A 26,591-nucleotide genomic window follows, 5' to 3' on the forward strand; every position below is an offset into this window, starting at 1 on the left:
ATAATAAGATCTCCAACTTTCACCTCTAAGCTATAAATGCAGCCTTTTGCTAGCACATCTATGTCTAACAAAATGATGTAATTTAATTGTGAAAATAAACATGCATAATATACTATATTATGGTAAATGTTTACTGCAGACAAAATTTTGATAATTTAGTACAAGCAAATGTAAAATCTTATTATAATATGTAATGAAGAACTGTCAACGCAAAAAGATGTTTTGGTACATGTTTGCTGATGACAAGACTTTGATAATTTAGTACAAGCAAATACAAAAGGCACAGCAAGATGAAGAACCTTAATTTAATCTCCTATGTAAATCAGTCAACTCAAACAGATATATCTTTGCCAAAGAGATTGCTAATTCCCTTTCCAGGATCACTTTGTTTCACAATAGACTCTCCCACCAAAACCTGTGAAAAATTGACAAAAGAGTTTAATTTCGATACATTGTCAAAGTACAAACTTAAAAGTTTTACACCGTCAACAAATCATAAACAATTATATGTGACTTTAGAAGTCGTTATGATTAAAGCCAAATGTTTTTAAAGATCTGACGATTATGATTGACTAACTATAAAAATTTGTATATGGTATAAATTTAAATTAAAATTAGGGGCATCGATATAGGAGTTGCTAAGCTATTCAAATTTGATGTTAATAATTTGTTTACTTTTTTAACATAAGCTAAAGCCTCATTGTGGTTGTGTTTATGAAATTTTCAATTAGCATAGAAATGAAATTTTCAATACTTACAGCTTTAACTCCTGCTTCTTGTACATAAGCAATGTCTTCAGGTGTGAAAAGACCAGATTCCCCAACCATCTAAACATAACCATATAATCATCAGTTTAAAGTAAAAATTAAAAATTAAAAAAACAAGTTAATATGCAATAATATTTATTTGAAAACGTACAATTATGTTTCTCTCACGAATTATTTTGCCTCGCTCTCCTTCAAGAAGCTTCTTCGTGGTGCTGATATCTAACTCAAATGTTTCTGCAACCACACAAAAAATAGAAGCCACAGTTGATGACTAAGGTCCGTAAGTATAAATATTACAACACACAAAATTACAGTTGATATGACATACCAAGATTACGATTGTTGATGCCAATGAGCTCAACGCCCTCTATTCCAAGAACACGATCGAATTCCCTCTCATCATGCACCTACATTAAAACATAAAATTTCCAAAAGAAATATATAAATCAAGGATCCAGCACAAATAAGAAACATGGCATACAGATCGAGAGATCTAAGAAATCATATTAGTGACTTCTGTAAACAAGAACCAGCTACAGTGTAGGTATCACATTCGACAAATCAGTCATAAAAGTTCAAGGTTTAAATTGAAGTTAATTTTGTATAGTTACGGTTCTGAAGTAAATTTCGCCTATCTGTAGATTTCATACTTGTAAATATAATAAATAGGCTTTAGTTCTTGCTTCCGATCACAGTTTAAATTACACTATTTCAAATTCAATCAACTCACTTCAGGACCAAGCTTACACTATAATAGCTAAAAAATGTGTTATTCCAATCGGGCGTCATGCACATAGGAAACGAATGAAGTAGCGATCTTTACCTCAACAAGAGCTGCCAGTCCAAGTAATTTGCATATCTTAACCATGTATTTGATGTCAAGATCAGGTAAAACAGCAGCAATTAAAAGGACTGCATCTGCACCTTTCGATCGAGCATAGTAGAGCTGCCAAGCATCTATGATGAATTCTTTGCACAACAAAGGGCACTGCATATATTTTTTTTCTAGTGTCATAAGCATGGTCTACATAAAGCATTAGATGGTAGAATAAATCGTATATCAAGGATGAATGCAATTCACTTAGCAAACCTTTACTCCAGCATTTCTTATTAACTCCAAATTTTCAAAGCTTCCCTGGACAAGAAAACAAAAATCAAGCTAGAGTTAGTTATCGTTTAGCTGCAATATAATAACTCTCAATCTACCAAATATTAACATTTAGCAGTGCTCGATTTGTAAGAATTTTTTAACGAATTTTAAAGTAAGTTTACCTTAAAATACTTTTCATCTGTCAGAACACTCAGACATGCTGCTCCACCTTTCTCATAAGATTGAGCAATTTCAACCTGTAAGAGAGAATCCATTATGTTGTGAATTCAACCTCAAACCACACCACGAACTTAGATGTGTGGAACAAATATCAAAGGCAACCAATAACCAAACAGTCTCAAGCAACAACAGATCAAGCAACTAAGTGTAAATCAACTCCACAAACATAATCCAAGATTACAGGTAAGAGAATAGAGGAACAACGCACCAATATTTGTTTACCCAGTTTGGCCCAATATGACCTACGTCTAGGGGAGAGAGGAGCTCTCCAATCCACTATGAAATGAATGATAAAAAGAAGTTACAAGAAGTCACATCCAAAAGCTCTTCTAGAACAAACCCTAATTTCTACCTCTTTATGAAATGAATGATAAAAAGAAGTTACAAGAAGTCACATCCAAAAGCTCTTCTAGAACAAACCCTAATTTCTACCCCTTTTTCAAGTCGTTCGACCCACAATGAGATCCTAAGAGAAATCAAGAGAGAAAGCTTTGATCCTCCCTCTAATGAGATCTCACCACCCAAGGTGAATGAAAAGTGTTTCCCAACCCAAGAATCTCACCCAAAAGCACTTAACCCTTCGCCTCTAAGTTTCTTAAAAGTTCCCTCTTTTGGTCTCAAAAGAGTACACAACAAAATGAAGAAGAAATCTTAAATAGTGGTGCTGAAATCGAGACTAGCGCCTAGTCCCTGCACCTTGCACCCCTGCCCAATGGTCCACTGGGTGCAAGGCACCCCAGTGAGGCCGCCTTGCGGTTTTGGCAGGGAAAAAATCCCAAAACTGAATCAACAATTCAGTCTTGCGCCCCTCTGTCAACGCCTTGCGGAATGAACAGTTTTGCACCAAAACTTTCAAACTTCAACGTTTGTTTTGTGAAATTTTAAGGCACACGCAACACGCTAAACAGTGGCAAACACCGTGAAGAGAAGAAATAAAAACTGACAACGGTGTTAGATATGTTGCTTGAAGGGTTTGGTAAGTGATGCGATGCAAAAATACAAGGAGACCAAAATAATCGACTTAATAACATCTTTGTAATTAAAAAAGAAAAAACAGAACAGGCCCTTATTTTGAAGCAATACTTCTTTGAAAACCATGAACCTGTACTAGTTATTGAGAAACAAATGAACTTCCAAAAAATAGGTATACCGTACTTGATATCAACTGATAATTTTAAGTATTTAGTACATATTTTGTTGATGCTTGTCTAAGTCATGTGGCGTAACACAACAAAAAAAGAGCAATATCGCCTTCAAAAGTTCATATTTACATTAACTGGGGTTAATGAAAGCAGATTTGTTTTTAAAAAACTATAGATATGACTCTATAAATGCAATAATAGTAAAAAAGAAAACTATGAGCCTGCATTAGATGATCAAAACAAGAATTTGATATGCAACATAATAATTTATGATCTCTCCGCAAGCATGACTCAAATAAAAGCTCGTGTTGTAGCAAGTAGATTTAGCAAAGACAAATAAAAGGAATAGTTAAATAGTCTAGCCTGAATTTAACCAACGAGATTCAAAGGGGTCTATGTCGTCGATTGCTGATCACAGAAACTAGCGGTTTGTTTAAATTCCGCTATGCTACAGTGTTGTAGCACTACTACAACCACTATTTGACAACACTCTACTAAATCGCGTATCACATAACTATAGACGTTAAATGTCCACTACCCTATAGTGCTAGAGCCGTTATTTGACAACACTGAATCAGATATAGCCAGTTGGAGCCAAAACAAACATTTCCCACATGATATCAGTAGAAAGATAACCTCAAAGATCACAGTGGAAATCAAAACAAACTTACTGGATCAAAATTTTCTCTCAAGATGCCTCTACTTGGTGAAGCCTTCTTGACTTCAGCAATCAATCCCGGCAATCCAGTTCGTTCATTAGCTGCCCTTAGAGCCCCAATAAAATCCCGAACAGGAGGTGCATTTTCAAGGGCCTTCCTAACCATAAGAAGGGGTTTTCTTTCTTTGAGCTGAAAACCAAATAGTTCACATAAGCACAAGCTATCGATTTCACGAAAAACTTAATAGAAGCACAAAGCAAATCAAGAATAATACCTGCGCGACTTCTTTGTCCTTGTTCCACACAATCTCTTCCAAGATGTTACGCGGTGTATTTCCCTCGTTCTGCAACCGGAATTGAAAAGGTCCTACATAATGATTAGGGGGTCCAGTTGGTGGTCTTCTCCTTATTCTTATACCTTGGGTAGCAGCAACCTCATTATGAAACATTCCTACTTCCCATTCCTTAACTTTGAGAGCTTCAACCACAGATTCACCAGATGTGGCTATTGTAGCCGAACCTTCATTAGGCTCCGCCTGATCAAAACATCAAATAATCCCAAAAATATGATCAAAATCAAAAAGGGCTCCTCTCAATTAAATACAAAAAATTGCATCTTGAACACATATATCAGCTAAAAAAAAAAACTAAATACACTAGATGTGGATATTGCAGCAGAACCATCATCATGCTTCACCTTAATCAAAACAGCAAATAATCCAAAAAACATTATATGAAACAAAAAGGGCTCCTCAAAATTAAACCAAAAAAATAATATGCATCAACACAAACTACAAATGAACACATGTATCAGTAAAAAATCAACACAATTCACAAGATGGGGATAATGTAGCAGAACCTTCATTATGCTCCACCATAATCATAACACCAAATAATCACAAAAACATTATAAAAAAAATCAAAAGAATAACTCGAATTAAACTAAAACAAAAATCATCAACACAAATTCCAATTGAACGCATATACCATTCAAAATTCAACTAAACCAACACCCCAAAAAGAAAAATGAGAGAAAGCCAGATAAATATACAACAAAAAACAATAAATCAATACAAAAAGGTAGAAAATTTGAAACAAAAAATTCACCTGTGCTCGAACAGAAAACGTAAAACTTGAGTTTTTTCTATAAGTATTGACTTGAGTTGGAGGAATAGTGGTTCTGGGATTGGAAGAGAATGAAGGGAACACATGAAAATGACCCTTGAGAGAAATCAAGGATTCCATTGAAAAGGGTAATGGAAAATTTGAAACAAGAACAAAAAAAAAAACCAGAGATGAAATTTTTGTAACTGAAGAGTTTATGTTGTGTTAAATTTACAAAGGAACAAGAAGTGTTGTTAAAAGGAAACAGGATTTGTTATTTTGTTTGTATGGAAAACGCGTTCTTACCGATTTCACAGATTGTCGTTCATGCATTTTCTGGTTCAAACATTGAACTGGGTAGGATTTGAATATAGAAAAAAATTTAAATAATTAATTATTAAAATGTGGTATACAATAATATCAGTCAATTAAATAACATTTTTAGGTATATAATAAGGTTTTTTATTTTTTTTAATCAATATCATATATAAAGAAAATAACCTCTTTCAACACTCTTGGGTTGGTCTTGTCAAAAAAAAAAAAAAAACACGTTTCCACTGGATTTTTCTTTCAAAAAATACTCTCAATTTTCAATACAAATAACATATGTAACAAATAGATAAAAATAAATTTAAATATTAAAACAAATGTAACAAGCACGATATTAATATATATATGTTTGTTTTTTTCCCTTTATCTTTTAAAAAGTGTAACAAACTAGATCAGTATATTTATACTTACTTTTTTATTATCTCAATTATACCCTTGAATAATATTTTTTACAATAAAGATTGTTGTTGGTGTCATTAAAAAAATTAGATTATATTTTTTTTGCTATATTGTTGATGTCATTGAAATAGATAACCATGATTAGTTTGGTTTGTTATAACTTGAAAGCATCAAACATTTATGTTTTTAATTTTAATCAAAATCAAAATTTCATAAAAAAAAACACCGTTCATAATTTTCAAACGTTAGCGCAATGAAAAGAGCGGAAAAATTTTCGCTAGTAATAATAAGGTTTTTAATATGTAATATAAAACTATAAATACATCCAATCATAAAACAAATACATCCAATCATATTTGATAATTTAGATATTTTTCTAAGTATTTTAGTAGATACAATATTTGTATCTTGACCAAAAATATATATAATATTTGTTTGTCAAAACAAAAACAAAATATAATATTTGTATTATTGTGCGAATGTTTTTTGGAGTTATTTTATATCGATATTAAATTGCACTCTTTATTTTGCTGCTACTCATGTTATTAGATTAATATAGATATTTATAACAAGTTTGTCTTTATTTTTTGGCTAAATTATACCACGGGTCCTTCAAGTTTGAGGTTTGTAACAAATTGGTTCTTTAAGTTATCTTGGTTACACACAAGTCCTTTAAGTTTAAGGTTTGTAATATATTGGTCCTTTAAGTTATTTTGGTCACAAATAAGTCCTTTAAGTTTGTAAACATTTTCGATTTAGTCCTTATACGACATCATTGTTTGGTTAATAGAAGGACTAAATCGAAAACATTTACAAACTTAAAGGAATTATTTGTGACCACAATAACATAAAGAACCAATCTGTTGCAAACCTCAAACTTAAAGGACTTATGTATGATCAAAATAACTTAAAGGATCAATCTGTTACAAATCTCAAACTTAAAGGACCCTTAGTGTAATTTAGCCTTATTATTTTTTTTTTATGTTTTTAGATTGATATAGAAAATTAGATATTTATAACAAGTTTGTCTTTATTTTATTTTTTTGTTACACACTATCATTTAAATCGTAAAATATCTACATCATTATCATATTTTCATCGACATCAATTGAAAAGTGTTTATGTCATTATGTGGACATTTATTTTAAGTTGGTAGTTCTAGATTCATCGCTCTCAAAACTATGGTTCATATATGTATTATCCGTTCTTGTTTTGAAACAAAATTGATTGATAACTTGATTAATAGCAGTGTTGATGAAATATTTATCTGTAAAATTATGTTTGAATTCAAAATCAAGAAGAAAATAAGTGTAAGTAATCATATTTAATGTCACAAGCACTTTTGAACCTACCACATCAATATTAAATGGTCAATAAGCACTTTTTTATGAAGTTGATTGAAAAAATGGATAACAGTGTAAATTTTATATGACTTAAAAAATAAATTTGTAACCAAAAAAAACTTTTTGTAAAAATAAAACTTAAATGAACAAGTTGCTTCCGCACAAGATGAATCGAAAGCAACATGACCAAAAACAGAGTACAAATAGCAATCTGAAACCTAAAAAGGGAATAACAAAAGTGCTACAGACTAAGTAACTACAGTTAACAGTAATTATGATTAAGCCTTCATAGTTGGTAATCAAAGTCGAATATAACATATTTCGACTTAAACCATCAAATGGACCGAAGCTTCACCCTTTCACAAAGCGCCTACAAGTTTTTCTCCTTCTACTGAAAAATCCGTTTTTTATGGTCTTTCCAAATAATTCAAACAACAGAAAGCCAAATGATATTAAGGGATAATCTAACCAAATTGATTTAGATGATCCAATAAATTGTAATGAAGAGACAAAGAGAAACCAATACAACTAGATATAAGAGACCAAATTCTACCAAAAAATCACATTTAACAAACAAGTGGTCTTAATCCTCATTGGAAGCACAATTCGTAGGACATCCCTGATTATTGACTGCTAAATACGCTTATAACCAATTATCCCTTGTCGGAATGTGATTTAGAAACAGCCACCACGTAAAAATAGAAACCTTGAATGTTGTCTTCCACCGCTGTCAATTTATTATAAGCACCGCTAACGATATAACAATGAGATGTGTGTAATTTCCTAACATACGTATCTCCCATCGCTACATGCAAAACAAACAAAATTCTAAAACTTTCAAGGTTTCTATTTTTATCACCTTCGCGACCATTGTCAATTTGTTATCAGCTAACTCAAACAAACTTCTAAAACTATCTTTCAAAGATCTACCATCCAACCAAGGATCATTTCAAAACAGAGTAAAAGACTCATCCCCAACCTTCCGACTAATATTATCAAGCAGTCAACCTCAATATACTAGCCCAACACCCTCTCTAATATTATTCACAGTCTGCCAACACACTGACCCACCTCCCCTCCCTACACACAACTTCCCCCTTTCCTACCTGTAACACTCACATAACACCTTATACCATAAACTCACTGTATCCTCTAACAACCTCCAACACCATTTATCGAGCAAAGGTAAATTAAACTCCTTTAACCTTCTAACCACAAACCACCTTGTTCTTTTTGCAATCAAATAGTATCCCATTTAATCCAAGATACTTTCTTAAAATCCCCCCTCCCTCCACACACCCCACCTCACCCAAAAAAACACTAAAAATAGAATTAAGGGAAGAAATGATACTTGAAGGGGCCTTGAATAAGGAAAGAAAGTAAACCGAAATGAAGGACAAAACATATTTGAGAAGAATCAAATGACCTCCATAGATAAATTTCTACTCTTCCATCCTGATAACCTTTTTTTTTTAATTCGATCAATCAGCGGATATAAAAAATTCAACTTCCTAGGATCCCCACCAATATGCATCCCCAAATATAAGAGTGGAAGACAACCATGCTTACAATGCAAAACCAAAGCAGCCTCATGTAACCAAGAATCAGAGATATTAACCCCCCCCCCCCCCCCCCACCAACATACTTTTATGAATTTTTTTTTTAAGTTTTTGTATGATTGTCGTCCATCTTAGACAAGTGAGCTTATGCCGAAACTGGTTAAACTGAATATCTCACTCAAATCTTCTCTCTAGCCGTTTGAATTAATCTGGCGATCAACGGTCGACGACCGCACATCTACTCTTCATTGTTTCCAATCTATTGTCACACAATTCACAATTCGCGTTGGTACGTGGTACGGGTTCGCGGTACGCCGCATGAGAAGAATTTGATATGTATGGGGGTTGGACTGTCAATATATTCCTAAGGACCTAAAAGACCTCCATAAAGGGCTTTTAGACCCTAAAATAATAAGGACTATTCTTCAAAGTCACGCAAAATGTAGGGACCAAAAACATATTTAACCCTAAAATAATTGGGACCCACTAACTGCCACATCAGCATTCTGTTAGAGAATTAACATGGACTAATTTTGATAACGAAGATAAAATGTGAGGATTTTAAAAACATTTAATGAAATGTAGGGACTATTCTTCAAAGGGGCGCAAAATGTAAGGACTAAAAACATATTTAACCCTTTTTTATATTCACCTTTTCCTTTTTATTGATGTTATTTTTGCAAGAGACGTTCTCTTTCTTCAACTTTCAAAGAGTAAATTTATTTGCTCCACCGCAGGATTTTTCTTTCTCTTTTATCTCCTACTCAAATTCTTCTTCATCTTTTTTCGATTTTCACCCATTTGTCTCGGTTCGTCCGATTCATCATTTTTCATGAATATCAGGAAAATTTGTATGAACCAAGTTGCAAAAGTGTCACGAACAGGTAAGTAAGCATCAATTCGCGGTTTGCAGCTTGTGAAGAGATTATGTGACCAAACCAATAAAATTTTAAAATTGATCATTAATTATTTGTGTGGAGTAATTAAAGAACAACTAAAACCGGAGATTGACTGCAAGCATACTAAAACACACAACAAACACAACTTTTTTTTTTGAAGAACAAACACAACTTGTGTACCGCTTGTTTTAATACTTTAGTCTATTTTTTTAATTTAATTTTCACTCAAAGTAATTAAATTTTCTCTGTGTTGTTTGTTTTGAATTTGGTTTTAGAAAACAAATTAACTCAAGTCATAGGTATGTAGACCATAACAATGGAGAATGAGAGAATAAGAAAGAATAAAAAAAAAAAACATAGCAAACTGAAAGTGTGTTAAAGCTGTATAATAAAAAAATAAAATCGGAAAAAAGGATTCGAATGGAGAGGAAATAGAGAATGGAAAAAGTGAAAATGAAATTAAGAAGAAAAAAAAGCATTCGGTGTTGTTCGTGTATGCAAGGAACTATGGCACAAGGAGACTTTTGCATTTCTTCTTTCTCAACATCATCAAGGGGCACTATGCTAAAATTTACATTTATATATTATTTAATAAGGGGCACTATGCTAAAATTTACATTTATATATTATTTAATAAATTTGAAAAATTTATTGATCATGTGTAATAAACACACATCATTAATTATTACTGGCTAGCAAAATGACATCGACATTTAATATAAAAAAGCTAGATACACATTCATAATATCCTAACGATAAGCATGTCTAATGTTTTTTTTATTAAAGGGCATGTCTAATGTTGTTTATGTTTTTTTAAAATTTTTGTATGGACTTTGAACAACTTGAAATAAGTTTATTGATTGCATCATATGAACTTAATCGGCATATGTTTTATTAAATATGCACACACCCTTTAAATGCCTTGATACATTGTTAGCCATAAACCTAAACACATCACCAAATCAAATTATCATGTTCCTTAAGAAATACAAGATGTAGTTATCTTCTAAAATTGTACTTCACATATCTCTTTCTTTAGAGCTCTTCTTAATGCTTAATGTTTGTTGAAAATTTTGAACGTTTTGTGCAATGCAAGGAGGAATATCTCATTTTCTTGAACAGTTTGTTTGTGCTTGTTTCTACGGTGCTAAAAATAATTTTGTAAAAAAAATGTATGTTTGAATATGTTCACGTAAAACTCAGTAAAAGTGAGTTTGACAATAAATTTGAGTGTGAAAATTATGCTTAGAATCTTCATAATCACTTTTAGCTCTCCAAATATGCATTTAGTGTGGTGTTCGTGGAGGAATCAAGTAGCCGACAAGGTTATGTATGTTGAACAATTGATGGATCAAATTAAATTATCATCTTCTTTCAAACTAAATTATCATCTTGAAAGAGTATGAGTGGGTTGTGAAACCTTCCTTAATTATATTTGTGTAGAAAGGTTTTTAGCTTTTGTAACCAAAAAAAAAAAAAAGGTTTTTAGCTTTGGCGTTATTAATTAGATATGAGCTCTACCTATCTTCTTTTGGTTATTGTTTCCTGTTATGGTTCTCCTATTTTTTGGTTAAATTTGTAGCATTTTGTTTCAATGTATTTCTTTTAGCTATCAATATCGTTGGCTTATTTCTTTTGGTTCTTAACTTGTTGGTATAATATATATTGCACTATGTTTTTCAACATTTCTCATCCCTTCGGGAACATCCAATGTTTTTCAATATTGAACAAAATAATGTGACATGAAACGGTGGCACTCTTATATGTGATACTATAAATGGTACTAAGAATATCAATAAAATATATTTTAATTTAAGTGAAAAAGTTCATCCTAATAAAGACTAAACATGGAGTAAGATAAATTGCATGTTTTTCTTATACATACTTTATGGGACGCAACACTCGCATTCATATCTCTAATTGTTATGGACATTCCCAGGACCCTTGATTTCCATAGCCTTCATATTCTCCTCCTCTCATCTGAGGCATTTCATATTCTCGTCCGCCACATCCTCCTCCGCTTTCTCCTCCATAACCACTATATTCTCCTCCTCCCATAGCTACTTCATTTTCTCCTCCCCAACCTCCCATGTTTCCTCCTCCACCTCCTCTCCCTCCCATGTTTCCTCTTCCCCCTCCCATGTTTCCTCCTCCTCCTCCTCCTCCTCCTCCTCCTCTCCCTCCCATGTTTCCTCCTCCCCCTCCCATGTTTCCTCCTCCTCCCATGTTTCCTCCTCCCCCTCCCATGTTTCCTCCTCCTCCCCAACTGACTCCAAACCCTCCTTGGCTTTCTCCTATTCCCGAAATTGCTTCGTTTGCCATCCATTCAAACCAACCTTTCAGCCCTCCCAAATTTCCCCAAAATCCCCAACCTCCATCGACGTGTCCTCCTCCATGGTCTTCACCATGACTAACTCCTTTCAAACCTTCATCCTTATCTACCACAATTTTTGTTTTGGATTCTTCAGTTGCACCAACTGTAAATATAAAAAAACATTTAAATATGATTAAATAAGAAAGGAATTGAGAAAATAATTTGTGTGTGTGTCTATATATATATATATATATATATATATATATATATATATATATATAGAGAGAGAGAGAGAGAGAGAGAGAGAGAGAGAGAGAGAGATTTACATTGTTCTCCATCTTTGGATGAATTAATTGCCTCAACAGAGATAAGAATTAGCGCATAAAGAAAGAACACGAAGATAAAATGTTTGATTTTCATCCTTCATATACAAAGAGTGTAAGTGTAGTCAATTATGAGTTCAATCAACAATTATTTATAGTAATCATGTGGGAAGATAAATATAAGAAGAAGAAAGATTGATTATATAGTGTATATGGTAACAATTTGGCTAATCGTGAGAATAATGGGTCATCAACACCTATTAAGAGAGGTAAATTAGGTAAGAATTTATTTTAGATTGCTAGCGAGTCCATGTGTTTCCGCACCGGTCACTTCAACTTTATTTTATTTTTAAAATAAATTTTATATTTAAATAATATAGACATCTCTAAAAAGTTTATAAATATGCATATTGGTATTCCTTCAAAAAAAAAATATGCATATTGGTATAAAATAATTGCGGTTATATCTTATCTCTCTTATTAAAATAATAAATATAAATTAAATATTTAAAGCATAAAAGTTAAATAAAAGTGTATATAAAATACTATTAAAAGTTGTCTCAATTCCTTTTTTGTTAATAGCTATGCTATTCTAATAAATTTGTAAAATATAATTTTATGTATCAAATCATATTGTCTATAGTAATGTGATGACCAAGTTAAATATGACTTTTTTTTACTGATATAAATTTCAAAATAAGTAATTGTAATTTAAGAAAGTATAAACTAAATTTGCAATCTCAGATGACAGAGTTTAAATCCAACGTAATACAACTGCAATTATTTTTTTAATTCCACTATTATTAATGGGTAAACACAAATGTACCCATATAGTTTGGTTGAGTATGTACCTTCATCCAATCAATGAATGTCATGTCATATTTTCATATTTGTTTATTTTGAAATAAATTTAAATGTTAAACAAATTTTGCTTGGAGGGTATGCCTAAACAAACTCCAAGATACCTAAGAATTTACCTTTTTTTTTGTCACCCTCTATTTTTTTGGGCGCATTCACGGTCTTTAATTACAAGGTCCGGAAGCTCCTTCTACGAAAATAAACCCAATAGCTTCATGACCGAAATGAGGTCTAACAAAAAATGAAAAAGTTGAACTTTTTAAAGAAGGGGACCAAATCAATATGTGGGACATGAACTTTATCAGCAATGCAAGGTGAAGCGAGGTAGAAAATGTTATTGCAACCGCAGAGAATGGTGATGATTGTGTCGTGGTTGAGGTGGTTGATTTGGAAGAAGTAAGGATTTGTTTGTCCATTGAGATTTTTAGATGTGTCGTAGTTAGATCTTCTGATTTTTGGATGGAGAATGATTTTTATTTTTCCATTTATTTATGAAACTCATTTTGATTTTCGGCAATTCTCAAACTTGTGTTGTTGATGATGATGAAGTTGAAGTTAAGAAATTGTTAATTATTAATTAATTTAATTAAAAAAAGTTTGTTTGATTTAATTAAACGTTTTAAGTTATAAACATTAATAATTTTTATATTAAATTATAAAATGTTGATGTGGATCGCAGTCAGGAATGACACATTAGTACCACCTTATTAATGATGATGTCACATCATAATAAATGCTGGTAAACCAAAATATCCCACAAATTGTATAATAAAAGGATCAAAATACTGATTTTAAAAATAGGGGAATCAAAACGGTATTTAAGCCTAAATCTTAAACTTAAAATTTAAATAAGATTAATTTTACCTATAATAATTAAAGGGAAAAAATGCAGTTATCTCAACGAAAATTTGTGATTTAAGAAAGAAATAAAATGACATTGAAGTTTTTTTCTTTACGTTGAAACACGTTTCATTATGAAAATCTGGCATCAAATTGAGAGCATACACATTAAAGATACAAATAGAAGTTTCCAATTGAGACAAAATCAGAGTTGAAAATGTTTTTTTTTTTGCTAAATAGTGTGCAACTTAATTAGCAACACACCTAATAAGAGAAAATTGCGAGCTATAAAAGCTAGAAAAGAAATTGACACAATCCTCCAGTATGACATCTAAATAGGAGTAATTTTGCTGCTAGTCTGCAATTGCTTTAATTGTCTAAAGTTGTATATGAAGTTGAAACTTTTTTTTTAAAAGAAGCTAAAATGAAATATATTAATCAAGCCATTTAGTCTTTCCATGAGAAGAAGTGCCAGAAAATATCTAAGGAAGAAAAGTATCTGTTACATCAACAAATCAATAAAAAGTCGAAGCGATAAAGCCACATAGTAGGAATGCTAAAAAAACAAAGATGATACTAAAACTAAATGAGAACTCCCAAGCATTGAAGGGGATTAAGCCAACACATATGGTAATTAAAAGCAAAATTAGGATGATCTGCCTTCAGTCACCAGAAGGATTGGAGCTTAATTTTCTCTATAATTTTGTGAATATAGTCCACCCTATTGTTGAAAAATTCTAGCATTCTTGTCACGCCAAACAATCCAAACAAAAAAGAGCCAAATCAAGTAAAAACCAGAACAAATGTTTTTTGAGAAACCACCCAAAGATTAGAATTGAAGCAAATGATCCTTAACAATAGCTGGATCGACTGAAACCAATTCGAGACAATTGTAGATTTCAAACCAAAATTGACCAAAACAGTTGCAAGTCAAAAACAGATGATCCATATCCTCGTGAGATATGCAGTAGCCGGTCCAAAAATGAGTATTTGGTTGAAGTATCCTTCACCTGATTAAGTTGTCAGTTGTTGGAAGACGATTACATAATAAACTACAAACAAAGATGTTGACTTTTAAAGAAACCTCTTTATGCCACATAATTGTAATGTGATCTTTGTTTAAAGGTTGATCTCTTGATGTCAAATAATTGTAAACAGATGATCCATCTCCCACCTCCCGTCATAAGTGATCGTTAAACCAACTACCAACCCCCTCTCGAGCGCCTCCCTTAATAACATTAGAGGTTCCAATATTATAGTGGAATCTGTTGATGATATTGTTAAATGATTCTCGAATTAAACCACCGCAATTCGTGGAAGGAGTGGTGGTATTATGTGATAGCCATTGACATTTAATTTATAGAAAGAAGGAGGGGGAGGATGCCAAACAATATGAAACTCAATTTTGATGTTAGTAGAGTATAGAGAAATACTGTGAATTATGTCTTAAGACACAATTAAGACACGATTCACAGTATTGGAGGATTCAAGAATACCTATCAATAATAGTTTTACCCTAAAAAATAAGATTGTTTCCACAAATTTCAAATCATAACAACAAAATAAACAATTCAGATAGTATTAGAAACAACAATTTTATTTGATGAAAAATTCCAATATAACAAATCTCTAAGTAAATGCATAATTTTTTCTCTCTAATCACCACGTAGGGAACAACTAGCATCATTTTTCTTATGATGATTTTTGCGTTGAGCATTAGTGAGGAGGCGATCGTAACAAAGTTTCCAAAGACAAACTTTAATCCTTTGAGGATCTGGCCAATTCCTTGGAAGGAGAGTCGATGGGCAGATCTAGAGTAAGATATTAATAAGTTGATTAAATAGAGAAATGGTCATTAGTAATCATAGCCCAACAAGGACGATATACTAGAAGTATTTAATTTGTTCCAATTTCCACTCGCAACCACTAGTGTAAGGGAAAATTATTTATTTATCTTCCACATAAAGATTAGAAGAGGTAACATGATCCTTAAGAGGACCGACTCCGTTAACCCAAGAGTCTTGCCAAAATGAAATAGTTTTTTTTAGAGTGACGAAATGACAATTCTATCATAAACTTACACACACAAAATAGAGGTGTCGGGGTTCGAACCTCGATCATAACATTCGACCTAACAATTTCGACATTTTTACCGGTTGAACTAAGACTTATGGAACAAAATGAAATAGTATTTTGATTGACGATAAGTGACACAAAAACTTAAATTTTATAATTAGACAATTTCGACATTTTTACCGGTTGAACTAAGACTTATGGAACAAAATGAAATAGTATTTTGATTGACGATAAGTGACACAAAAACTTAAATTTTATAATTAGTAATAGATCAAAAACTATTTATACTGATCATGTGACATGATAAAAATAAAAATAACAAAAAGATCTTGATTGGATAATATATATTGCTCATAAACACCTTCTTCTTTTTTTTTTTTTTTATATTATCGGGCCATCAACACCTATCGAGAGATTCCCTAAAAAAAAAAAACTATTGAGTGGTAAATTGGGACATGTTTGTCAACTACGGTAAGTAAATTTTGCAAATTATAATCAAGGTTGGGCACTTCTGTTTTTGCATTTGTTTAAAATAAATTTTAATACAAAATAAATGTGTATATTGTTAATTAATAGATAACATACATAACTCCACAAAATTTTAAAATATGCATATTGGATTAAAAGGACAGCAAACACGTCATCTATCTCATTAAAATAATGAATAAACCATTAAATTAGTTTATGATTTTATAAGATACTTTCAAACACGTTCATGAGATTATGAATATTTGAACATGGATTGTAACTCTGTCAAATTTTATTCATGTTTTTCTTTCTAAAAATATGTCAAGGACTAAATTAATAGTAAGTAGTTTAAAATAAAGACCACATTAATAGTAAGTTGGTAAAATATTGGGACTCGATTGATAATAAGTGGTTAAATTTGAGTGTTAACTTTGGTGGGGTAGTTTAACCTCTTACAAAAATGGTTAAATTTGGTGATTAATTTGATAGTTTAATAAAGTCTGAGACGTGTTAGAAATATTCATAATCCCAATGGCTTGTTTAAGAGTGTTTCACAAAATCAGGGACTAATTAGTGGATTATTCTTGAAATAATAATTGAAATTAAATAATTAAAACAAAAAGTAAAATAAGATTGTGTTTTAAATACTTGTTGATAGATAAAATTTCTAATTTAATTTATAAAATATCATTTTATATATTAAATTAAACTGATTGTAGTGAAATTGATTTATGAGTTGAACAAACTCGATCAGACTTAACTTACCCCTCTCAAATGAACTTCAGATTATCATGACCAATTTTCCATGTGAATCGAAGTCCCCTTTTCTCTATAAATCAGAGAGTTAATAAAAAAAATGATTGTAGTGTATCACCCCTTTCCTCCGTTACATACATCTCATACTAGTGGATTGCATTTTAGTCGCAAAAATATCACATGACATTGACCTATTCAATTGAAAAATAAGCCAGTTCAAATATTACTTTCTCCTTTTCACATCCTTTTATGTTAAAAAAAAAAAAAATCATGTCACATGTGACAATCAGATTGACCAATGTCACTGTAATCCCATATTAGAGGGGAAGAAAAGTGAAGGAAGATGATAGAACACTATTCATTTTTTTTAATTCAAACAATGAAACCTCATTTTCTTGTATTCCATCAATCTAAAGAGTAAGACATAGTTTTTTTCTTTTCTTTTCCGAGTACAAATTGCGTGACAATCTTGTTTTTTATCTTATACTCCCTCCATCCCTATATGTAACCACCATTTCCCTCTAATAAAAGGGTATTTACATATAGGGACGGAGGGAGTACAAGACAACACAGTGTCTTTGACACTTAATTGCTAATTTTACTCCAGCACTGAATCTAATACTGATCTTGTCATTGTTGAGTAAGTTTTCCTTCAAGTAATAATAGCGACTCTAGACTGGATTCACTAAAATTTTGAAGGAAATGTTAGGGCACTAGTTAAGAAGATTAATATAGAAATTATGTATTAAAAATTGATGAAAAGTGAAATGTTTAACTTTATAAAAGCCAAAAAGTTTTTGTTTTTAATAAAAAAATTCTATTTTTGACATCCTTAACAATTGCCCTTAGGACACTGGTTAGCAAAACCCAAATTTTAATTCTCATCTGTCTTTTGGCACCACTGTTAGGGAGCTTCTAGAGCTTGTTTTTGTTCAAGATAAAGATCAGATAAGGGGGCCAAAATCTGATTGAAATATGGGTACCGCTCTTTATCCAACACATTTTGCTCACACCCAACTGAAATACGGAAAATACCCCTGCATGAGTTAACTCACACAGGGTTAAAATCTGCGCATTTTAACATGCGCTGCGCAACTTAACTCGTGCTAGAATTAACACTTGCCTAAGTTAACTCATGCAGAATTCTTGAAATATAACATGTTGCAGGTTATGCCGAGCAGTTTTTTTTCCATGTTTATTACGTAGAAACTCATTACTCACTTTTATCATTTAGTCCTAGACGCCAATCAACAGCCAACATTACCAAAGAAACGCCCATTTGATCCTTAAAACCGTAGAGACATTGGGCAGTTTAATATCTAAAGTGGAAAAATCTGCAACCCTTGTGGTTGATTAATTTAGCCATGCAAGTGTCTCAAATAAACTACTCTATTCAAAACATTTCAATTTCAAGAATCATTTTGAACTAAATAAAGTAATGTTAATATTGTCCCAAGTCCCAACTATGATGGGAGTAGTCGAACTCTCGACTAACCTATCACTCCCTCACCTGAGTCATTAAGCCAATCTAATATTGATAATTCCATATACCAGAGTATGGGTAAATAGGCAATTCCCCCCACCCCCCCCCCCCCCCCCCCCCCCCCCCCCCCCGAAATTGCAAGGTTTGTCAAATATCCCCCTATAGTTAACGAAACATCAATTACCCCCCTGAAATTACATAACGTTAATCAATTTACCCCCTCCGTCAATTTTTCTGTTAACTGTTTACGGTTATGATCAATTACCCCCCCCCCCCCGAGATTTTACACTTATGTGCAAAATGCCCCATGAACTTGAAAAATTAAAAAAAAATTGAAAAAATTCTGGAAAAATATTAAAAAAAAAATTAAAAAATTCTGGAAAAATGAAAAATCAATAAAAAAATTGAAAATCTCGGGGGTAATTTTGGGGGGTAATTGATCATAACCGTAAACAGTTAACAGAAAAATTGACGAAGGGGGTAAATTGATTAACGTTGTAAATTGATTAACGTTATGCAATTTCAGAGGGGTAATTGATGTTTCGTTAACTACATGGGGTATTTGACAAACCTTGCAATTTCGGGGGAAAATTGCCTATTTACTCACCAGAGTATCTAATCTTTAGAAATTTACTAACTGAATTGATATTTTAAACTAAGAAACTATAAAGCAAATAATCAACGCGAAAACATAATTCCTTATCTAAACTTTTTCCTCCTTGAGCAACAGGTCAAAAGTCTCAACACATGGTAAAATAAAATTTTACATGTTACATAAAACTGTAAGGCTATCTTCCGAAGATAAGAAATATAGATAAATCAAAACTGAAACATAACTAAGATTAAATGCACTGAATGTTCTATTGAAATGGGAACACTTTTGCCTCCTCCTGCTTCACAACTTTCCTGAGGCGATTGTAATTCCCGTCATCCTGCAGAAATAATCAAGAGTTATGAACATCATTCATTTTACACACTTTGCACAAGACACAGATTTTTGAATCCTTTAAGACATATGAGGCAGTTCCGCTCGGCAATCAATCACAGCAACCAACTCAATGGAAAGAACAATCCAAAGAACTTTGCATATACAAAACAGTTAAAATCTCCAAAAGACAAAATAAACATTATATTGAGGATAAAATAAGTTCCAAAAACATCCTATGACATAAGTTGCTACAGCCTAGTGTAAATACTAAATTCTCACACCGCTTCACAGAAATAGTTCCACGGGCTCTTGAGGGCATAGGTAGTAAAAACAGATAGGTCATTAAGAAAACAGTTATACACAATCTCTAGTTTATGCTATGAACAACTCAAACTGACATGGACACAAGACACAACACTGAATGGTATAATTGAATGTAATCAGAAGTGTCGGTGTTGCAGTGTTTTTGTATCAATGCAGTTGCTGTATCTTATGTTTACAATGCATAATTGAAAACAACTTTGCTACAATGCATAATGATTAATTGAAAACAACTTTGCAATTGGCGCTTGTCAATTGATGAATCATAACCGTTATTGTCACAAATATGTTTATTTACAAATTAGAAACTTCGAAATAGCAGTAGATTTCAAACAAGAATTCACTTCTATCATTGACTTACTGTCAATTTGTGATGCTACGGAAAATTCAACATCAAAAGCAAAACCATTTAGATGAACATTATAAAACCACAACCAATGCAGAGAAAATCACCAATCAATCATAACTAAGAACAAACGATGCATTGTAAGCATACAACATGAGAGCTACTTTTTTCCATTGCAAATCATACAAAAAATTATCACAAGTAAATCCATTATGTTAGGCATGAAAATCATAAATACAACCAAACAGATCACCCACTTCAAAAATCCCCTGATTCATATTAAGATCTCAAATCAAATTGACAATGTAGTACCGACACTAACACTTCTAACGGAAGATGTGTCTGGTGTCCAACACATGTGATCACATTAAACTAATCCATTTTTTTTTTTCTTTTCAAAATATTAGCAGTGTCGATGTGTCTGTGTTGTATCATCAGTGTCAGTGTCTAATAGTTTCAAGTTACCACATGAGTAACACAATACTAAAACCATGCATTGTAGCAAACATGCATGCTAATTTTCCATTGTAAATCGTACAAAAACCTCCAACAACTAAAACCCACTATGCATAAAAACAACCAAACAGAATCCCCACTTCAAAATATCCTTGATTCAATCAAATTGTTTCAAGCTACCAACATTTACATCAGAAATTCATGCAAACCATTCCACCAAAATATTTCATTCAAATCAAACAAATTCAAAAAATTACAAAAAATCATAATTTCAACACAAAAAAAAAAGAAATAGATCAAAAATTTAATATTTACCTAACCAGATCCAACGATGATGTTGTTGATTGGAATAAAGATAAGCTTAACGAAAAACCCAACGAATCCCATCACAACGAAACCAATCGCGGTACGAACAGCAACCTTGGAGAATTCTACAAAACAAAAAAACACAATCAAAATTCAAGATCCACAATATAGAGATTTAAATCAAGTAAATCGAATAGAGAATTTAGGGGTTATACCTTTGCGATCGGGTTTGTGGCAACGCTTAACGAGCCTAACGCTGTCTTTTGCGAATTCTCTGAGTGGATCGAAGACGGAATCAATGGCGTCCATTTTCGCGTGAATTGAGAATTTGAAATATGAGAAATTGAAATTAGGAGAATGAGAAGGTTTTTGTTGGTGAAGGAAGCAGTTGATATAATGTGTTGACGAAAAAGAGAAAACAAATTTGGATGGGAAGACACGTATTGTGGACCAATAGTTTTATGACATGTTGGATATCTTTTAGTGTGTTGACCAAAATATTATTAGTTTCACATGCAAACATTTATTTTATTGATTGATATTTATTTTTTATTTTTATTTTTTGACAAAATAATATTTCTAGTTCCATAAAGATATAGTTAAAGTAAGATTTGATAACTCTACCGAAAATAAAAAGTTACATGAAATTATACAGTGAATAAGCCAAATTAGTGCAGCGGATTAAGTCACCACAATGAAAATTGACAAGAGTATTAGGTTTGTCGATCTTCAACCATCAAAAAAGTGAAGCTTTACGCTCTTATGTTAGGGAAAATTCTAGCATTACGCTCTTTTCATATGATCCAGATACAAGACATCCAGATTATATGAAGACAAGAGCAAATATCCTTCACGAACATATGTGCACCACCGAACCGTAAAGCATGGTCACTAATGCCATTTGTATTAACTAAAGAGATTTCCACCCCACGAAAAACATAATTCCAGATATTACCAAAGAAGTCAGATCCATGAAATAGATGATTAATTGTTTCCTTCTTCAAACACCCTTACAAACATAATAACTAACCGGTAGGCACGACATTACGGCAAAAAATATTATCCTTTGATGGGATTCTATCATTGAAAATCTTTTAGAGGCACAACTTTATACCAAATCATGTGTGACGTATATCAAAGTTGGGATGTTCAACTCTAGTAAGAATCTGATAAGCACCCTTTACCAAATAACCATCAATAGATTTTTGTAACCAAACTCGTTTATTTGCCACGTTGTCCTGGAAAAAAAATGTTATTTAACAAAAAAACACATTGTTCCATTTAATCCTCTCCCCGGTTTAAAAAAAATAAAAACAAAAGCCCTCTCTACCGCCACCATGCATGCCTCTCAAACCCCAACCTAGCCTCTTCATCTCAGCTATAGTAACACTCCTTTCAACACAAAGGTCAAACAATCATGTAAACCTACACCGTAAACACCCTCCCTCCAGTCAAGGATCATTCTAGAATAAAGTAGTCTCTTCGTCATCCAAAATGCGACTTCCCTGACCAACTCCCCTTCAACAATCACACAAATCTTTCCACCATGTTGACACTTTACTCCCTCCTCTCCTAATACGATTATTATATTCGAAAATTAAACTCGGGTTCTACATTCTTCTTAGTGTAAAAAGGAGTTCTAATTTACAATCGAAATCAGTTGTTGAGGGTAAACTGAGCCCGCATTCTAATTAATTTGTAAAGTAAAACTAAAAAATAAATAAAAAGACCAAAGTATAATTTAGCCTAAAATCTATCCCTTCATCCTTTAAAAACAAAATCTCTCTCTTTATAAGAATTTGGATTCTCTCAATTTTTCTTAAGTGCAATCTCAACCTTGAAACATAAGAGAGAAAATTAAAGTTAAATTAGTAAGAAAAGTAGTAACAGCATTTAACCATTGAGATTGAAAATGGAGAAAAGTTCACAAAATTTTCATGAGAGAATCATAATCCTCTTCCTCTTTGTATACAGGCCTCTTCATTTCCTAACTAATTAAAAATATTCTCCTACTTTACATTTTACATATAGATAGTCTATCACCGCCAAACCGCCCACCGCCCACTATCTCAAACAATTAACTTAACCAAATGGTAAACATCTTCTTCTTTTTAACTTCATATCTTACTTTCCCACCGAAGTTCACCGTCACTGTAAAATCCTACCACCGTTCATCTCCTCCTGTAGCTACGTTTTCTTCTTCCATCTCTATCTAAACCCCTTGCATGCATGGCTAAAAGAAAACTAGAAGAACAAGTCGATAGGATCAGTAGTTTACACAATGAAGTACTTGCTAATATCCTTTCATTCCTACCAACAAAAGAAGCTATTGCTACTAGTGTTTTGTCACGTAGGTGGGTTTCTCTTTGGACTCTTACTAATTCTCTTCATTTCCCTGAAAATTGTCCAACAAGAAATAACTTTGTTCAAATTGTGAAAAGTGTATTAGATCAAAGAAAATCAAGTTGTATGAAAAAAGTTTCATTCTCTATCCACAATAACTGTTATATCCCACACTTGGTTAGTTCAATAGTTTGCATGGCAAGTAAGCAAAATGTTGAGGAGATAGATATTTCTTTATGTAGTTTAAAAGTGTATTTGCCTTGCGAGGTTTTCGCTTGCGAAACACTCGTTGTTTTGAAGTTGGTTGGGAGATTTTACTTAAATCTTCCTTCTCATGTTCATCTTCCTTTGTTGAAGATTTTACATTTGTGTATTTTGTGCAATGTTGAAGTTGAAGATCGTATGAAGCTTTTCTATGGTTGTCCTGTTCTTGAGGAAATTGAATATGAGGAAGTAGAGTTCAAAGGTAGTTCTTTGTTTAAAATATGTGTGCCTACATTGAAGAGGTTACATGTTAGGAGTTTTGATGAAAGAATTCATATTAACACTCCTCTTCTTGAGTACCTTGTACTAGAAGAAACTAAGGCGAGTATTTACGTGGTTGAGAATATGAACAAATTGAAAGAAGCACGTATTGGTATCTATTTTGATCCTGAAAATAAAAAAGTAAAACAAAATATATTGAATCTCTTCAATGGGATTCATAAAACCAGGTTTCTTTGCTTAGATATGGATTCCACAGAGGTACGAAAAGCGCTATTTACCCATATTTTTAATATAGGAATTGTGTTATTTTTCGTAACTCTTTGTTATTTTTATCCATGTTGCAGGTGCTTATTTATGCTTGTCTAGAATTTCCAACATTTAACAATTTGGGTCATCTACAATTATATTTAAAAACCTTTAACTCTAATTTTCTAGTTAAACTGTTACTAGAAAAATGCCCTAATCTTGAAGTTCTTGAGATTATTAAGGTTAGTTTACTCTTGAGATTTGGTTAATTATCGGTTAACTTTTTAAATTTACTTTCTTTTTCTCAAGTCAATGATGTGTTGTGATCTCTTTTGACAGGTTGATGAACTATGTGATAATGAAATCAAATGGGCAGAACCAACAATAGTTCCTAGCTGCCTTTCATCACACCTTACTACTTTTATATTCAGAGATTATGAAGGCACGGATGAAGAGTTCGAACTTATAAGGTACATTTTGAAGAGTGGAAAGGTCCTTAAGAGGACTACAATTTATTTCGGAAGTAGCTGGGAACCAAGTGAGGCTAGTGACGCTGTGACGGACTTATATTCCTTGCCAAGAGCCTCAAAAGTTAACAGGATTATGTGCTTCGAAGTTGACTTGATGGTATGGCTTACTTCCTTCTCTATTTTTAGACACTTAACAAGTTTAACCTTGCGTGGACTTAATGCGTGTGTATGAATTTAGTTCTATTTTTATCCACTCGGATAGGGATGTCCCAAGATTTCTAGATGTCGCACGCTTATGAACTGTTGTAAAAATTGCTATGGGGACAACAAATAATGTGTCTTGTTACGAGATTGTCTCTTTATGGCGCGACTCCTTCAATGTTATTAATTTTTTATGATTCCTATATGTTAATTTTCATTGTTTTGAATTGGGTGAATTTCTGTTGATGTTGGCATTGATGATGATTTTTTCCTAATTTGTATTTGCTTTGCTGATCAGGAAAAAATCATCGTAAGTTGATTGATCAGGTTATCATCTAATAGATTACTAGGTTAGTAAAATTTATGAAGAGTTAAGACTAATTGTGAGTGGATTGGATGTGATGAAAAGATGTGTAAAATTTAAGATAATGGATTAGTATGTTAATTAAGGTTAATTTATTAGGGTGATTTTTAAGGTTGATTTATTAGGGTGATTTTCAAATTAGGGGATACCCTTAGAGTGTGTTAATCAACTAAATGGTTCGGACTCAGTTAATTGATTTTTAAGTTAGATGATTGATTAGGATGATGATGAAATGGTTCAGACTCAGTTAATCTATTAGGTAATGATTTGATATGATATTAGATGGATGGTTAGATGGTTTAACATTATGATTATGAATAATAAATTGTTAATGATTTTGATTATGATGGCATGAATTTGGAGAGAGACACAAAAAATAGATAATGTGTTAAATGTTTTTCATCATTTTCTTTTCCAAATATGTGTATCTATCTCTAGAATAGAGTCTTTTATTTCTTTTGAGAAATGGAGACGATCTCAAACCGATTATGATATATGAAAATTAATATTAATGTATTAACTTTCTAACGAAGTATCATCCGTCACATATATGGGGGAGGTGTTACAAGATTGTGTGATTTGTGTCGTTAATGATGATGAATACATTATTGCATTTGTATTTATGATGAAGATATGCTGGAGGTTGAATCTTGATAGAACAAGATAGGAATGATGACTATGGCCTTGGTCGAGACGGTATATGTAAATGCATAGTTATGATTGTTGCATTGTTAATTGCAGGTATAATTATGCTCTCCGTGCTCGTCTGCAGATGGTTTTTTCGGTCGCTGTTTCTGTTCCAATGACATTTGAAGTTTTTTGCTGCTTTTAGTTTGTGTGCCTGTACTTTTCTGCTGCTTTTAGTTTGTACAGTACTGGTATAGTGCTTTGTAATTTTCTCTTGTTTATGGCTGGGTGTTGTGTTCGCAACGAGCCGTTTGTTCATATCACACTGATTTTTGAGTGTGCTTGTGCCTTTTGTGAGTTTGGTTGGTGGCTTCTTAGTATTCTAGTATTCTAGTGTTTCTGAGTTGGTTCATTGTGAGCATGTATGCCTTTGTAGCTGCTGCCTGCTTGCAGTTTATTGTGGCCAATAAGAAATATGAAAATTTATTGACTAATGTGGCTTCCATAAAAACAATGGGTTTATTGCAATAAAAATGATTGATTGTTTGCTGCTAGGGGTTGTCTAATAATCATAAAATTAATTGCTTTGGCTTTCTAGGGCTGATTTTGTTTGTAGGCTAATGTGCTGCGAAATTTATTTGTGCTGGGATTTAGTACTTTATGCAGCATCTATTAAAGAACATTTGATGCTAGGATTCTCAAAAATGTTTGCTTCTCAAAAAAACAATAGTTTGTTAATGTGACCAAAAGTTCCACATCCCTCAATTACTCATGCATTTTTGGTATTTTATTTTTAAAAAAATTGAACTTTGGATTTCTAATTTAAAAACCAGTTTTTCCCCACAATT

The 26,591-nt window shown here is 32.3% G+C and overlaps 4 protein-coding genes and 1 long non-coding RNA gene across 6 annotated transcripts; 2 read left to right on the plus strand and 3 right to left on the minus strand.

Moving 5' to 3' along the window:
* Positions 1 to 154: 154 nt before the first annotated feature.
* LOC146924285 (indole-3-glycerol phosphate synthase, chloroplastic-like) lies at positions 155 to 5,339 on the minus strand. Of its 2 annotated transcripts, none has more exons than XM_085709273.1 (10): positions 5,308 to 5,339; positions 4,173 to 4,433; positions 3,911 to 4,087; positions 2,040 to 2,114; positions 1,858 to 1,902; positions 1,591 to 1,755; positions 1,096 to 1,174; positions 919 to 1,001; positions 759 to 827; positions 155 to 415 (listed from the first exon to the last, which is right to left on the minus strand). In XM_085709273.1, the coding sequence occupies exons 1-10, from the start codon at positions 5,332 to 5,334 to the stop codon at positions 332 to 334; spliced, it is 1,065 nt and encodes a 354-aa protein (XP_085565399.1). In that variant the 5' UTR covers positions 5,335 to 5,339; the 3' UTR covers positions 155 to 331. The 2 variants fall into 2 exon arrangements, with proteins under 2 accessions (XP_085565399.1, XP_085565398.1); XM_085709272.1 differs by having other exon boundaries at positions 5,005 to 5,339.
* A 5,029-nt stretch (positions 5,340 to 10,368) lies between these two features.
* Positions 10,369 to 11,164, plus strand: LOC146924286 (uncharacterized). The gene is made up of 2 exons (XR_015010083.1): positions 10,369 to 10,978; positions 11,013 to 11,164. It is a non-coding gene; the product is annotated as an uncharacterized LOC146924286 (long non-coding RNA).
* A 159-nt stretch (positions 11,165 to 11,323) lies between these two features.
* On the minus strand, positions 11,324 to 12,396 carry LOC146924287 (uncharacterized). The gene is made up of 2 exons (XM_085709278.1): positions 12,172 to 12,396; positions 11,324 to 12,008 (listed from the first exon to the last, which is right to left on the minus strand). The coding sequence occupies exons 1-2, from the start codon at positions 12,263 to 12,265 to the stop codon at positions 11,455 to 11,457; spliced, it is 648 nt and encodes a 215-aa protein (XP_085565404.1). The 5' UTR covers positions 12,266 to 12,396; the 3' UTR covers positions 11,324 to 11,454.
* Positions 12,397 to 19,327: 6,931 nt separating this feature from the next.
* LOC146924288 (protein transport protein Sec61 subunit gamma) lies at positions 19,328 to 21,383 on the minus strand. The gene is made up of 3 exons (XM_085709282.1): positions 21,222 to 21,383; positions 21,016 to 21,131; positions 19,328 to 19,581 (listed from the first exon to the last, which is right to left on the minus strand). Exons 1-2 carry the CDS (start codon positions 21,313 to 21,315, stop codon positions 21,016 to 21,018), a joined length of 210 nt encoding a protein of 69 aa, XP_085565408.1. The 5' UTR covers positions 21,316 to 21,383; the 3' UTR covers positions 19,328 to 19,581.
* A 1,736-nt stretch (positions 21,384 to 23,119) lies between these two features.
* LOC146924289 (F-box/LRR-repeat protein At3g59200-like) lies at positions 23,120 to 26,061 on the plus strand. The gene is made up of 4 exons (XM_085709279.1): positions 23,120 to 24,093; positions 24,180 to 24,323; positions 24,421 to 24,708; positions 25,858 to 26,061. The coding sequence occupies exons 1-4, from the start codon at positions 23,236 to 23,238 to the stop codon at positions 25,861 to 25,863; spliced, it is 1,296 nt and encodes a 431-aa protein (XP_085565405.1). The 5' UTR covers positions 23,120 to 23,235; the 3' UTR covers positions 25,864 to 26,061.
* The last annotated feature ends 530 nt before the right edge of the window (positions 26,062 to 26,591 follow it).

The sequence above is a fragment of the Medicago sativa genome, chromosome 5 (assembly GCF_051527215.1).
Source record: "Medicago sativa cultivar Bolivia chromosome 5, Bolivia_mono, whole genome shotgun sequence".
Classification (NCBI taxonomy): Eukaryota; Viridiplantae; Streptophyta; class Magnoliopsida; order Fabales; family Fabaceae; genus Medicago; species Medicago sativa.